We start from the raw sequence: 16,638 nt of genomic DNA, 5'->3' as shown, positions 1-16,638 counted from the left end.
AACTGGGGGACGTCTTATAATACTGTGCACAGAATTACTGCTAATTTTCTTAGTTGTGAAAATCATGTTTACATTATGTATGTGTTCGCTTCAGTAGCACATGTACTAAAAGTGGAATGAGAAAGAATTTGTCTCTATCTTTACAATGTGTATGATGAAGCACAGAAGAAGTGTCCTTAACTTGTCTACTTACACGTTAAGTATATATGTGGGGACCAGCATTACAGCACAGTGGTTTAAATTGCCACATGCAACATGCTATGTTGGCATGTGCCACCAGCAAATGTAATGTCGACATTCTACATCAGAGTGCTAGTTCAAATCCTGGTTGCTCTGCTTCCAATTCACATTTCTGTTAATGTGCTAAGGAAGGCAGTAAATGACAGCCCAAGGGCTTGGGCCTCTGCCAACCTTATGGGAGGCCAGGACGGGGTTCCTGGATTCTAGCTTCAGCCTCGATTAGCCCCCTAAAGCAGCCATTTGTGGAGTGAACTGATGAGTCAAAGGTTTCTATCTCACATACCCTGATATGTTTTCAAATAAATAAGTTTTTAAAGTATGTGCATGTATACATACACATATGGGCACCTATCGATAAATATATGAAAGCTGATGCAATTATACAAGTTGTTAGTGATGGATAAGTCCTGATTAAAAATATTTACGTGTATTAATCTTTCTGCAGACAAAAAAATTCACAACACAAAAAGCTTATTAACACTGAGTACTTATTTCAACAGGCCAATGTAACAGTATCCTATCTCTTCCGTAAAGTAAGACAGTTAAATATAAAGACTTTGGGTAAGAACTATTAAGCATTTTAAACACAAAAACTAATAATTATAGATACGAAGTTCAACAAATATTTAATACACAGAAGGGAATCTGCAGAGATGGTCCCTCACAGAGAAGGGGAGACAGGTACATCGGAAGAGGACACCAACACCAGCAAAGATTGCAAAAACCACACAAAGTACATATTAGAAGTCACTCCTGGTACATTTAAAACAGCAATGTATTAGCACATTCAAAAGGCCTTGATATCTGTTGGCTACAAATGCTGAACTACTAGCAAATGGATTTTTCTCCCATTCAGATGCTATTGTTTAATGAAAACACACCTCAAATACTTAATAGAAAAAAATTGAGATAAACTTGCTTCACAGAAGTTTACATTCAGTTCCTTTTATAAAAAAAATATTTTCCTTCAAAATAAGGACAGCTACTAATGAAAAATTTGTGAGAAGTGCAATAAATACAGGTTTCAAAATAAAACACATATGATCCTAACAGGTCCTTTCCCATTTCTATCCTTGCCATGTCTCTGAAAGATGGAAAACAGAGTGCTTCATTTTGACTGAAGATTTTCCACCTAATATTTTCATTCATTTTAAGTGAAAGGCATAAACCAGTAAGGATCATTAAGAGGTCTAATCACTTAATTTATAAGCCTAGTAATCAAAAAGGTAAAGAAAAATATGTGCTTTGCCATAAGGATAGTTTTTTCATTTTACCACTCTTTAGCATATTAGAAAATAGATTGATGACTTTACATGATGGATATTAAAATTGAAGCAGGAGGAGTTGATGCCATGGTGCACCGTGGAGTCCCAGCTTTTCTGTTTCTGACCTAGTGCCCTGCCAATGCACCTGGGAAAGCAGAAGAGGAGGGTCCAGGTGCTTGGGCAACCTGGGAGAACTGGTTGGCTCCTGGCTTCAAACCTGCCCAGCTCCTCACACTGCGGCCATGTGGGGAGAGAACAAGATGGAAGCTCTTATCTCTGTCCTCTCTGTGTGTCTCTCCTTCTCTCACTCTGCCTTTCAAATAAAAAAAATAAATAAATCGTTTTTTTTTTTAAATGGAGAGGGCAGAAGAGTTGTTGGTAAACAGAAGTTTATCGAAAGGCCAAGAAAAACCCTATCACTTGGAGCAAAGTAAAACACAAAATTCAAAGTGGAAAAAAGATAACAAGCTATTTGACAACGTTTATCAAATGTAATTTACTAAAAATGATTAAAGTATAAAACTTGAATTCAAATTTTAAAACTACTATTTCAGCGCAACATATTCTAAACTCAGGACAACACAGCACTACAGTGAAACTCGAAGTTGAAAGTCACGCTTCGGACGCGGCGGCATAGCCTAGCCACTAAAGTCCTCGCCTTGAACGCCCCGGGATCCCATATGGGCGCCGGTTCTAATCCCGGCAGCTCCACTTTCCATCCAGCTCCCTGCTTGTGGCCTGGGACAGCAGTCGAGGACGGCTCAATGCATTGGGACCCTGCACCCAGGTGGGAGACCCGGAAGAGGTTCCTGGTTCCCGGCATCGGATCGGCGCGCACAGGCCAGTTGCGGCTCACTTGGGGAGTGAATCATCGGATGGAAGATCTTCCTCTCTGTGTCTCCTCCTCTCTGTATATCTGACTTTGTAATTAAAATAAATCTTAAAAAAAAAAAAAAGTAGCGCTTGAAATCTGAACCTGTGGAATGAGTCAGCAAGATGAGTATTTGCTGGACATGGAGCCACTTTTCAAAAAGGAAGGAAGCTACCTGTGGGAAATAGTCTTAAGAAAATACAAATCATACTCTGATTTATAGTATCAAATTTGTTAATTCAATAGCTATGGCCCTCAAATCAGTTTTTTCAATTGTTCAAATGATAGTGCTCAATTACAGCATAGTATAACCAGGGAAATTATATTTAAGAGTAAACTGTCAGTGAAAAACATTTTTCATAAGGAATAAAATAAAAGCACTCATTCAAAAATATTCTCAACTAGGAAACCAAAAATTCCACTATAATTTTAAAGAGGAAAGACAGAGAACAGACCAAAAAATCCAGTTTGATAATAAATATATAAATTGTTAAGAAAAGTCAGGAATATAAATTACTTTGAAACACCTACTTATATCCATTTTAATGAAAGTTAAAGGATACAATGTGTTAAGGACATATTAAGAGACTAGCAATAGGATAAGACAGATGAATCAAATTTAGTTATAACCTAAATAATTACAAGAGACCTTAAAAATGTAGTGTAATTCCTGTTTTCTTTCCAGTTTAAAAATTCCTACCCAATGCCTCTATCTTTGGTGTTACTGCCACCAAAATAACAGTATACAGCTTAGAAACCTAATTACTATTTTTCAACTAGGAAAATGTAAATTAACATTATTTCTTTTAAAATAGGATATAAAGAATGATGATTCTACTTACTTTTGTCTCATGGTCCCTATATCTGAAATATCATGCCAAAATGTGAAAGCTTAAAAGGGAACATTATCAACTGCTAAAACTATGCCAAAAATTTAGCTACTGTACGCTGATGTGATGACAGCTAGCAGTATGCAGAGGCTACAGAAAGACATAACACATATTTTTAGCTCACAATTAGTAAAAGGAAGGTTCCATTTAATTTGACTCTGAAACCTGAACAAATAATGCCTTCAGTACATATGCTACAACTTTGTTCTCTTGCAGTTTAAAAAGATAGTGTAATTATTTAAGATTTACATGGTACATTATGAAACATGGTAGCTGTTCATGATTAAAATAAAATAGCAATGTAAATTAATTTAACAGTGTTAAATATATTCACATGATCACCACTTGATTCAAATGGCCACTAATGAAGTTACATATCAATAGATATACGTAACATTTCCCAACACAGTTTTTCTAAGTTTGACTTTTTGCAGACCAGGTAATTTTCATGAGACAAATAATCTCATATCAATTCTTTGTATTACAAAAGAAATTAAATGTTGTAAGTAGTTTCATTCCTCTGGGGGGAGGGGGAAAGGAGAACCTCTAAAAAGTCAGTGCAAAATGAAGAGGGTTCTACCTTCTTCAATAGTTTAACTTGCTGCTCAAGATGGATTCCTATGAGTTGAAAATAAACAAATTTTAAGATACGAATCACTCTGCATTGTCTGCACTTCAGCAGATATCTCCCACTAGGAGGAATACCAGGTCCTATAGCAGAGCCTTCTGAGAATATGGTTGCTGTGGCTGAGGTGGTTGTTGGCTGCCTACTGGCTGAGGCAGTGCTGAGGCTGTTAAATTATAGTTTGGCACCTGGGACATACTAGTTCCTGCGTTCTGGTAAATGGTGACATCAGCAGCGGTGGCGGCAGCAGGAGGAGGACTATATACCGAAGCCTGATTGGGATACGTACTTCCTTGAACAGAACTAACCAATGTGCTGTAAAAGAGAAAAATACTCAGTTAGATAAGTACTCAATTATATAGCCATTCAGAGATGAACAGGACAGCTAATTATCAAATATTCATTTATTCAAGTCATTCAATATAATTTGCTCAATACCTATAATGTGAAATATTACTATTTCAGGAACCAGTATATTTCAAAGAAAGAGGAAAATAAATCACCATAATGTAGCTTATATTCTAGTATGAGCTGATAAGGCCCGCTAGAAGAAAAGCCAGAACAAGACAGGGAAAAACCTAGCTTATTTGGGACAACAGATTTTAGTTTATATGGGGTAAAGAGGGTAGTAGGCATCTAAGGTATACCAATGTGCAAGCAAATACCTGAAAACAATGCGGGAAAGAGCCATACTGACATCTGGAAAAGCACGTCTCAGGCAGGGAGAACAAACCCTGAGGACAGACTATGACAAGCAAGATCAAGGAACAACGAAGGGGTCACAAAGGCTGCAGCGAAGGACCAAAGGAGAGAGGCCTGAGCTAATGGCTGGACCAAGGCAGAGACGGAGCCTCAGCACAGAGTATTCTGAAGGACATGAAGATTTCAGCTGACCCTGTTAATGACACAAAGACAGCAGCTGACTTCTGCCAGAAGGGTGATATGATTCATCACACATCAACAGACTCACTCTGACACAGATGCAAGGAAAGATACCCAGCTAAAAACTATTATAATCACTGAAAGGTGGTCACTGTGGACATGAGAGACAGTCTGAAGACCGGGTTATAACTTGATAACAGACAAAGCAACGAAGAATGTCACAGATTTTAAAGCTAAAACACTGATTAAAATAAGTGGTAAAGAGGCCAGTCACTGAAAGGGAGAAGACTATAGATAGGACTTTACAGCAGTCAGGGAATGGGAAGGGAATAAAGATCAAACAAAAGAAAAGAAAAAGAGATGTCTATATGTAAACAAGAAAAAATAATGCATAGAGAGATGGCTACTGGAGCTGCACCAAATCCCGGGAGGAAACTAGCTGTAGAAACTTAGAGTCAACAGCATACACAAACACATGGTGCCCAAATTCATGGGGCTGTACGAAACCCTTAGGGAGTGACTATAAACAGGAAAAAAAAAAAAGCACTTCATACGCTAATCCACCAATTTTAAAGTCTCCCATCCAAGTACTAATCAGGCCCGACCCTGCTTAGCTTCCGAAATCAGAGGAGATTAGGCGCATTCAGGGTGGTATGGCCATAGGCAATCCTGCCCTACAAAGGATACTTAAAGATGTTCTCTCTTTTTTAAGATTTTATTTATTTTTATTGGGAAGGCAGATCTACAGAGAGGAAGATCTTCCATCCGATGATTCACTCCCCAAACGGCTGCAACAGCCAGAGCTGAGCCAATCCGAAGCCAGGAGTCAGGAACTCTTCCGGGTCTCCCACACAGTTGCAGAGTCCCAAAGCCCAAGGCCGTCTTCAACTGCTTTCCCAGTCCACAAGCAGGGAGCTGGCTGGGTAGAGGGGCCACTGGGATTAGAACCAGTGCCCACATGAGATCCCGGTGTGTGCAAGGCGAGGACCTTAACCATTACGCTTTCAAGCCGGGCCCAAAGATGTTCTCGACAGAGAAAAGGAATAGCACCCACCAAAACCAAAGGCAAATGCGAAGAAAATTCCAGTAAAATAACATAAGAAGACCAAATTAATGAAAAACCCATTGCTAAAATGACAGAACCAAATTACCATCCATTTATATTAACCATGAATACAAATGGCTTAAAATCATCCACCGAACACTGTAATTAGACTGCATTAAAAAACAAAATGCATCTATTTGTTACCTACAGGAGACACATTTCACCAACAAATATCAGTGGAAACTATATCTCCTGGATTGTGATTTTTTTGTTAGTTTTATCTCTTCAAAACACTTTCTTCTCATTAAATTCTTCAATGACTCCTAGATCTTACAGTAGCATCACTTTCCTCAAGACGGTTCTTGACCTTCTTTTTCATTTCTTCAGCAACACATCAGTCATTCAGTAGCATCCTATTTAACTTCATGGTGCTTTTAATTTCTTTGTTTTTTCTTCCCATTTTTGATTTTGTTTCGTGGCTATTCATTTAAGGGGATGTATAGTAACTGTGTAATGGAGACTAATATAGCTAGCAGCATGTTATTTAATTCCATGGCATTGTAAATTTCTATTTTTCTTCCTGTTGTTGATTTTCTATTGTGGCTTTTCATTTAAGGGGATATATAGTAACTGTGTAATGGAAACAATCATATCCATATGTGAGGATACAATGCAGTATGCATCTCTACTTCCAAAAGATAAATTCCCAATGAAACTGTTTACTATATCTTAACGATAGGATGCTGGACCCTGCCATTGTCCCTGCCCGCAATGATGGACATAGGACTGTGTATGAAGAACTATACTATAGTAATGATACAGGAGAACTCAGTGAAGGGGACGGAGTTGAGGAGAGGATAAAGGAAATCTCAGTCCCTATAGAACTGTATCATAAAATTATAATAATAAAAAGAAGTAAATAAAATAAAGTCTGGAAAAGATAAACAGGCACTAGGCAAAGGCAACTGAGAAGGAAAAAAAAAACAAAATACCTCAGAATAATTATGAGCAAGAGAACAATAAACAAGCCATTAAAAAAAAAAAAAACAACAACAGGAAAAAATGATATACTGTCAAATGGGTTAGGAGAATCCAGATCCTCACAAACTGGCAATATGGAAATAATAGTATCCTTGACAAAACAGCCCTCATAAAACAGTGGAGATAAAAGCCTGATACCTGATCTATTATTGACTATAGCATAACATAATTACACATGGATTCAGGCTAGATGCTTTAGGAGGATCTGGGTTTAAGAAATGTCCTACAGATGTAATCTCACACTGTATTATTCTAAGCCAAGAGAAAGGGTACTAAGAAAGATATTCTATCATGGTAAGGTGAAATAGCATGGTATCCACCGAATGAGCAAAACGGGAGATATAAAAGGCATGTTTGGGAGCCTAGCATGATGGTTCAATGAGCATATCCTAAACTTCCAAGTATCAGAATCCCACATGGATGATGGTTCATGACCCGGATGCTCCACTTCCCATCCAGCTCTCTGCTTTGTGGCCTGGGCAAAGAGAGAGGATGGCCCAAAGCCTTTTGGACCCTGACTATGTGGGAAACCCAGATGCAAACCCTCAATACCCCATAAATGTTACTAGGCCTCTCTGTTACCCTCCTTTCTCTAGGTAACTTCTGGTGAAAAAGGAACAATGCTAAAAAAAAGAAAAAAGAAAAGAAAAGAAAAAAAAAAACCCACCACAATCATCTAATACATGAATTTCCTCAAGGATAAATAACAATATGGAGCAGTGGTGGGCTACTGATGCAAACTAAAAACTACTCTGGTGCCACCTAGAAATTTGTGTTATGAATTCATTTTCCATGACTTCTAAAATACATGCTGGTAAATTGTTAAAGTTTACTTTTTATTCAAGTTAAGACTTCAGATCTGTGCTGAAGCAGAAAAAATAAATATAATCCATAATCATTCAATTATATGACAGCGTATACCATTTAAGCAAATGCCAAAAATATCAGGTCTCTGTCATCCTGTATTTGGCTATGTACCACATGAACCACACAGGGCAGAGAGCTTCCAATATCTTATCTTTCAATCTTGTACCTTATTTCTCTAACGAATTCTAACATAGGTAAAAATTAGAAAAAAATTCCATAAAACAGGCAGCTAAGGGCATATAGTCTAACAAAACAATAAACCTGTGGCAAAATGATAAAATTTAACTATGAACATAAGTTTCAATAAATATTATAAAAATCGTGATAAAATTGAATGAGAACAAATTTTTTAAGGAATGCAAGAAATACAGAACTAATACTAAAATACAGGAGTTTAGTGAGTCAGTAAAACAGAAGACAGGCTTGGGCTGGCACTGTATATCACAGAGGTCCCTAACATAATTTAGCTCCAGATGTTTTCTTTCAAGATGCATGGCTACAAATAATTGGAGAAACTTAACGAGATTTATCAGCACCAACTACAAACAATAACCAATAATCAAATTACTTTGGGTAAGCAGCGTGGGTCTGCTGACCAGCAAGAGCTGGGTTAGCAGACGGCGGCAGCGCTCCTTGGCTGAGAGTAGACAGCTGCTCGGGTGGAAGGCTGTAGCTCTGAAGATGGCTCATCTGTGCATTCCCGGCAACCAGGTAAGCACCACTCGGTGGAGGCCCTGCATACACCTGCAACAGGTAATGAGAATCGGACTCAATTCCAACATTTGAACAGGCACACCAAATGTTCTTTGCAAAGGCACTGCATTACAAGAACAAAATTACTTCTTTGTAATTTAAAAAAAATTCTTTCAAGAAGCACTAATTAAAAAAAGAAACTTTCAGTGGAAACATAAGCTAATACCGGTTGTTTTAACTTCATGTTTATCTCCTTATAGAAGCATTAAAGCAACTTACCCTAAAATTTAATACCAATATAATCTTTCTATTTTATATAACTGTTGCCAAAGGATACTAAGGAAGGAAGTATAACTGATATTACTGTTACACTGTATATACACATTTCCTAATTTGGAATTTACTGAATGTAGTTTAAGCTAACTTTCTAAAGCAAGGATCAGGAGCAGCCTTTTTATGTAAAGGAACCAGATACATTTATTGGAATTTAGGAGTCATACATTCTCTGTCACAACTACTCAATTTTGCCAGCACAGAAAGCCAGCAATAAATAATGCAGAAACCACAGGCAGTGGCTGTGTTGTAAAAGAAGTTTATTTAGGGGAAAAAACAAAAACAAAAAAACAAACAACAACAACAACAAAAAAAAGGCAATAGGCAGGATTGTTTGTCCATTCCAGGATCTTAAAATCACATTTTCTTAAAATCTGAAAATGAAGTCCTTAAAAATTTACTAACTGTATTTATTGGGAGACAAGAGAGAACGAGTATCTCGCATTTGCTGCTTTGCTCCTCCTCAAATATCCACAACTGAGCCTGAGCTAGGTTGACGCCAGGAGCTGTAAACTTCCTCAAGAGCTCCCACATAGGTAGGAAGTAATCAACTACTGCAGCCATCACCTGGTCTCTCCCAAGGCGTACATGAGCTGGAAAGTGAACTTGGAGGCAGAGATAGGATGTGAACCTTCGTACTCCAATATGGTTATAGGATGCGGATGTTTCAAGTGGCATCTTAACCACAATGCCAAATGTTCACCCTGAGATTAACATCTTAAATATCCAAAGTGTTAAACATATGATGTGCTAAATTTTTAGTGTTCATTATTTCATTTCATAAAATTAAAATGGAACTTCAAGCAACAATATAGTAAGACTGCTATCCTGTTAAGACAGTAGCACAACTACCAAAAGCAGCACTGTCGCATAGTAGGTTAAGACCCACCTGTGGCCCTGGTCTCCTTTATGAGTACCAGTTGGAGTTCCAGCGGCTCCACTTTGTTTGAGATCATTGCTACTGTGCCTGGGAAAGCATTGGAAGATGGGTCTAAGAGGTTGGACCCCACACCCACATGGGAGAACCTATAGAAGCTCCTGACTTTTGCATTAAATGTGGGGTTTTGTTTTGTTGTGTTGTGTTTATTCCTCTACAGAGGGAAGGAGAGACAGAAATACCTTCCATCTGCTGGTCCACTCAGTAAATGGCCACAACAGCCAAGAGGGAGCTATTCTGAAACTAGCTGCCAGGAATTTTGTCAGAGTCCCCAACACAGGTGCAGGACCCCAAAGCCCTGGACCATCCTCCGCTGTCCTACTAGGCAATAAGCAGGGAACTGAATGGAAAGTAGAGTATAGTAGAAAGGATACAAACTGGCACCCACAGAGGTTGCCAGCACTTGTAGACCACTGACGAGATAGCTGACCACTGTGCTGGACCAGATTTGTGGTGTTTTTAAAACTACTAAGACGGAGACCAGCATAGTGGCTAAAGTCCTCACCTGGCAAGCACTGGGATCCCATATGGGTGCCGGTTCATGTCACACATGCCTCACTTCCCATCCAGCTCCCTGTCTGTGGCCTGGGAAAGCAGTAGAGGACGGCCCAAAGCCTTGGGCCCTGCACCTACATGGGAGACCTTGGGGAGTGAGCTAGCAGACAAAAGATCTTTCTGTCTCTCTTTCTCTCTGTAAATCTGACTTTCCAATAAAAATAAATAAATCTCAAAAAAAAAAAAACTTACTAAGATTAACACAAAAATGTGGCACATTTTTAGTTTACACAACTTGTTGACTCTGCAGACAAGTAAATGCCATTGGAACCATTACCAATCTAGGCCACCAACACATCCATCACTCAGAATGTTTCTTTTCATCTTACGTGTACATGTTTTAAGACCATGCAGCATTAATGGTTCAATATAACATCAGAAGCTGAAACCAAATTTATTTTTTTAAAGGTTTGATAGTGATTACACTGTATAACTATATGCCAAAAAATTGTTTTAAAAAAACTATTGGTATGTTTAGTACATCTGAGATTGTATTTGTCAAGTTATAAAAATCCTTCTCACTTTTTACTACATATTAGAGAATCTGACATTCACAAAAACCTACCTATTCCAAATACCTTTCAGAATCTAAAACAATTTTTAAGATTACCTGAGCAGCAGAAACACCAGATGACTGCACATAATACTGCGGATTCTGTAATTTTGCATACATGGAATACATAGGATCTTCGTTCATTAGCTTGGTATACAGTGAAAGTGCTTCCATTACTTTAACATTAAGTTCTGAAAGTTCAGAATGTTTTCTAAAATATTAAACAATAAAATGAAACACAGCAGTTGTTTAAATGAGATGTTCTATATAATCACCCATCAAAATAGCAAGAACAGCATAAACTAAAATTCATAAACATTATTAAAAATTTAACTGCTACAGAAATAACCTGTATTTTAGCTCTAAGCAAACCCAAACTGTTCAATGTTTAAGTACTATGCTGAGAGAATTACAGCTTCCTGCACTTGAATATAACTTAAAATATCTAGGCTTCCCTACATATCAACAAAAGGGTCATTTGTAGGTTCTAATGGTTTTATTAGTTAAAAAACTAACATTATAAAGGTCAATCAAATCTTCACTTACCAAAAAAGTAAATCAGTCTAATTTTGCATGTATTGATAAAAACAAGCGCATGTGAACTGGCTCCTTTACAGATTCTCTTTTGAAAAGCAGATGTATCTCACTTTGCCATTTATAGAAATAGCTCCAGGTAAGAAGGTATGAAACATATTAGTAAATATATAAAACACACATTTTTTTTACCTATCAATATCTTCCAGCTTTTCATCTATGAGAGGTCCCATCTGATGACACATTGCTAAGATAAGATTTAAGAAAACACAAGTGAACTTTTGATGTTCATGTAATTTACAGAATAAAAGATGTAATTTATAATAGCACAGAAATCAAACGGTCTTAAAGTACAATGATGACAACTTAAAATACTGAACTCCAAAAACAATTTTTTTAAATTTCACTATATAAAATTTTGAAGTATTGAATATGATTATTTAATTTGGGTAGAAACGTATACAAATTCAAACTCAACCTGAGATTTAAACAACATATGAAAGTGAGATTGATCCAAGATGAGAAAATTACATTAAGCTCAATCTGAAACACCATCCTATGAGAGAACACTAATACACCTTCTAAGCCATCTTAATTTGCAAGGAAAAAAAAAGAAATACAAGATTCACCTTCCAGATGAAGCAGCTCTGGAAGGTCTGGCTGATCGTCACTGGGATCTGTACTTTGCAACATCTGCAGCAACTGGTCCATTTTATCCTACGAGAAGTAAGTATTTACTATAGAGAGTAACTAAATTTTACACAATGTTATGATCTTATTCTGTTAATAAAGGATATGGTACTTATATAATTCATAGTCACAATGACCCCAATATTAATTTGATGTTTTTAGCATCCCATGTATTCCCTAATACCATGTAAAATCAGAACCTTAAGAGGTCTGTTTTCTGGAACTGCTCACATAGAGTACAAAGCCATATTTGAACTAATAACATGTCACATTAAAGGATTTCATTTTGTATTAACATAAGTATCGCTTAGTCAAGCAACAGGTATTAACATCAAAATGGCAATGCATGACTAACAACTTAGTCATTACTACTTCTCCCTGACAGGGATATTAGCAGCTGCTTCAAGAAGGCACAGTTCTGCTATAATTCAGCCGTTGCTCTAAGCAGAAATCTAAGGTTATGCTCTGTGTTTACTCTCTACCAATGTTTCAGTTTGTCATTATTAGCAAAGACAAAGACTCGTGGTTTCTCTATTCAATGTGGGAAGGATTGGAAAGCATCTTAAATCATTAACTCTACCCTATTATTTCAGGATTTTCTATTGCATAGACAAAACCATAACTGTGCAAATATATCCATCACATAAGGACACACATATTTGCATGTATTTTTAAAATCTAAATTCATCTATTAAAGATACTACTAAAATAGTTACAAATCTCTCAGTGTAATTCGGGTTTTTTTGTTTGTTTTTTATTTATTTTTTTTAAAGATTTATTTTATTTTTATGGGAAAGTCAGATAAACAGACAGGAGGAGAGACAGAGAGGAAGATCTTTCATCCATTAATTCACTCCCCAAATTATTGCAATGGCCAGAGCTGAGCTGATCTGAAGCCAAGAGCCAGAAGCTTCTTCCAGGTCTCCCACACCGGTGCAGAGTCCCAAGGCCTTGGGTCATGCTTGACTGCTTTCCCAGGCCACAGGCAGGGAGCAGGATGGGAAGCAGGGCCGCCAGGATTAGAATCAGAGCCCATATGGGATTCCAGCACATTCAAAATGAGGACTTTAGCCGCAAGGCTACTACACTGGGTCCTGTAACTGGTTTTTGTGTGACTGTCATTGCACATTAGCACACAGGATAAATAATTTAAAGACTAAACTCCAACTAAAGTGGTTATTTGTAAAAAAAAAAAAAAAAAAAAAAAAAAAAAAATTGTTCTGTGCAGGAAGAGTCGGAGAGAATTATAACTTCTAGAGTGATGTGACACAAATGTATGAAAATCCTCTTCCCCAAGTAGAATTCTGTATTTTAAAACTGACATCATAAAATTTTTTAAAATACATTGAGAAATATATCCAGGGGTCAGTGTTGTGGCACAGTGGATTAAGCCATGGCATAAGATGCTACCTAGCATCCTTATATGGCCAAAAGTTCAAGTCACGGCTGCTCCACTTCCAATCCTACTAATTCCAATTTCTACTAAAGCCCTTTGGAAAGCAGTAAAGAGACAGCCGAGGTCTTTCATCCCTGCACATATGCGGGAGCCCAAGATGGAGCTCCTGGCTTCTGGCTTTGGTCAAATGCAGATCAGTCATGTCAGCCATTACAGCCATTTGGGGAGTGAGTCAGCAGATACAAGATCTTCTTAATCTTTCTGTGTGTGTTTGCATGTGTGTGTAATTCTGCCTACCAAATAAATCAATCAAACACACACACAATAAGGTTATATATCCACCCACAGGAACTGTCACATTGTAACAATTTGCAACCACATTTCTGTTTAATGATCTCATTAAATTTCCAAATAGCTTCTCCCTAAAAATTGTCTCCTGATATACTTTACTTTAAAGTCTTCTGTCAGGGCCACCATTGTAGAACATTGGATAAAGCCACTGCCTACAATGGTGACAACTCTTTCAAATAAATAAACCTTAAAAAGTCTTCCTTTAATGGCCATATCAATTTTCCTTACAAGAAAAATATGTACATGCATTGGTGATAATAATGTAAGTGTCAGACAAATCTAAGATAATGATAAATAGTTCAGAATGGATAAAAAACAGAACTACATTTAAAGTTCTGAAAAATAAGGTAGGATTCAGGATCAGTTCTATTCCTATTTTTTTATAGTTGAAAGAATTAAAAACTTGATTATATAAAACATGCTCTTAAAAAGGTATCACTGAATCTTTCAATATGTTCTTTTAGATTTTGGCATCAGTGATACATCATAAAAAATTATTGCTACCAACTGTCTATTTTGGGCCTGCCACTTTTGATAGCAAAATGTATGAAACCATCTTAACTTAATTAATCCTTCTTCTCTGAATATCAACATCAATATACGGAATGGTCCAAACAAACTTTTACGTTCAAGCACAATGTATCAGATTATGGACAAGCAGTAAGCCTTCCTTCTCTAAAACAGGAGAAGAGGCATATAAGAAGAGAGGAGAGAAAAGAAATGGCAAATGATGGCAGAGAAGGTTTTTAGGCAGAATGATTTTAGGAAAATTAAACATATACAAAAATGAAATCTGAAAAAAATGCTCTTATCATGACCAATACTAGGCCCAGCAAACTTTCAGTAATGGCCATAAAGACATTTAAGGCTTTGCAGGCCACATGCTCCACATCATTCATACTCAGACAACACAGAAGCAAATGAGGCTGTTTCAATAAAACCATGTTTATAAAACAAGCATAGTCCAAGTGATACTTTGCCAATCATAGATCTACATAATATGACATCCGGATAATCCTGTATGGGTTTCTTAATTCTATAAGTTACATCTTTATAAAGTTAATTCAAAGCAAGCACTAATACTAGCAGTAATATTACTTTGCTTAATTGATAAAAACAGCCACAAACATGCTTAAAGTTAAAAAAAAAAGGTAACATTTTAATCTATTTCCTTTCATGTAATAATACCAGAGATTACTATAAATCTTACACAAACAGGAGTCAAGAAAATGTCAAATTTAAACACGAATAACAAGATTTTAAGTTCTACTATTTGGCTCTACAACTGCAACTTGAATTTTGATCAAGTTTATAGAATGTTTTCAAATATAACCACGCAAAACTTATGTTATTTTTGCACATGTGATAATGATATATGAAGACATTTAACATGTTGTTTGCATAAAGTTATTTGAAATTAGACTATGTTTAACTCAACGAGGAAAACGAATCATTTCCAATGACAACATATTCGCAATACTTTTTATACAATGAGCTATACAGAAGTAATTAAATGACAGGTTAATTATTAGAGTAACTTGTTTTATTCATTCAATAGTCAAGTATTCTTTCTTTGCTTTATCTGTACTTTTTCAATTTTCACAAGAGAAAAGCAAAAATATCCAAGTAACTTTTTATTTTGTAAGGAAAAAAAAAAGCTTCATTGCAAAGCACCAAATGCAATCGCGAAGAGATCACTCACTTCGTCAATATAGGCTGGTTCCGGCTCTGGCTCTATTGTCTCTACCTGAACGTCATCACTAAATTGTACCGTCTTCTTCTCTGGTTTAACTGGAAAATATTGTAAGAATTATCGTTTCCTTACTATCAATTATAAAATATATGTTAAAGCATTTGAAGTTCTAAGAGAGAATCTAAATTTCTCTTAAATTTCCATTAAGCTAACAGACTGAATTTAAAGAACAATTAGGTTATAAATTTTGTAAACAATGACATAACATTACTTTATGAAACTGCCAAAATTTTTCTTAATGTTAAGTTTTACATTTTCTATGAAAGAACTCGTTAGTCTCTTTGTGAAACAAAAATCAATTAATCACTACATATCAGAGTTGTAGTAAATTACTGAAAAAACCTTTACAATCGTGAATTCTGCTATGTAAAATGAATATTCTTCTAAAATTATAACTCACTTCAAAGCAAGCATTTTTTTTCACAGAAACTATAATGAACTAGCAAATCAATTAGACATTCTGCAGCAGCTGCTGTACTTTCACTCTAACTCCCTGATAATGGCCTGAGACAAATGGAAGATCCAAGGCCTTAGTCCCCTGTATAAACAGGGAGACCCAGAAGAAGCTCCTGGCCCCTGGCTTTGGACCAACCTAGCTCGTCATTGGAGCCATTTGGAACAGATGGAAGTTTATTATCTTTCTCTGTTACTCCCTCTTTCTTTGTAACCTGGTTTTCAAAGTACAATAAGCACATCTTTTAAAAAATATTGGGGGCCCAGCGCAATAGCATAGTGGTTAAAGTTCTCGCTTTGCATGCACCAGGATCCCATATGGGCACCGGTTCTAATCCCTGCGGCGCCACTTCCCATTCAGCTCCCTGCCTGTGGCCTGGGAAAGCAGTGGAGGACGGCCCAAAGCCTTGGGACCCTACACCCGCGTGGGAGACCCGGAAGAGGTTTTGAGCTTTGGATTGGCTCAGCTCCGGCCACTGCGGCCGCTTGGGGAGTGAATCATCGGATGGAAGACCTTCCTCTCTCTTTCCTCTTCTCTGTATATCTGCCTCTCCAATAAAAATAAATAAATCTTTTAAAAAAAATATTTACAAGCCCTGGCACAATGACTCAACTGACTAAAATCCTTCCCGTTCAAGCACTGGGATCCCACAGGGAACCTGAT

The 16,638-nt window shown here is 36.9% G+C and overlaps 1 protein-coding gene across 1 annotated transcript in view; it reads right to left on the bottom strand.

Annotated features, from left to right (window-relative positions):
• Positions 1 to 2,747: 2,747 nt before the first annotated feature.
• The window catches only part of STAM (signal transducing adaptor molecule), a 54,712-nt gene continuing 40,821 nt past the window's right edge, over positions 2,748 to 16,638 (bottom strand). The window contains exons 9-14 of the mRNA XM_004578579.2: positions 15,471 to 15,559; positions 11,961 to 12,048; positions 11,524 to 11,578; positions 10,855 to 11,008; positions 8,295 to 8,470; positions 2,748 to 4,206 (exon numbers count right to left, since the gene is read on the bottom strand). Of these exons, the coding sequence (XP_004578636.1) occupies positions 3,978 to 4,206; positions 8,295 to 8,470; positions 10,855 to 11,008; positions 11,524 to 11,578; positions 11,961 to 12,048; positions 15,471 to 15,559 (791 nt within the window). The 3' untranslated portion in view covers positions 2,748 to 3,977. The remainder of the gene's footprint in view (positions 4,207 to 8,294; positions 8,471 to 10,854; positions 11,009 to 11,523; positions 11,579 to 11,960; positions 12,049 to 15,470; positions 15,560 to 16,638) is intronic.

Source organism: Ochotona princeps, chromosome 10 (genome assembly GCF_030435755.1).
Source record: "Ochotona princeps isolate mOchPri1 chromosome 10, mOchPri1.hap1, whole genome shotgun sequence".
NCBI classification, from domain to species: Eukaryota; Metazoa; Chordata; class Mammalia; order Lagomorpha; family Ochotonidae; genus Ochotona; species Ochotona princeps.
Note: the sequence above shows the minus strand (reverse complement) of the source record. Positions and strands in the feature narration are given on the sequence as shown.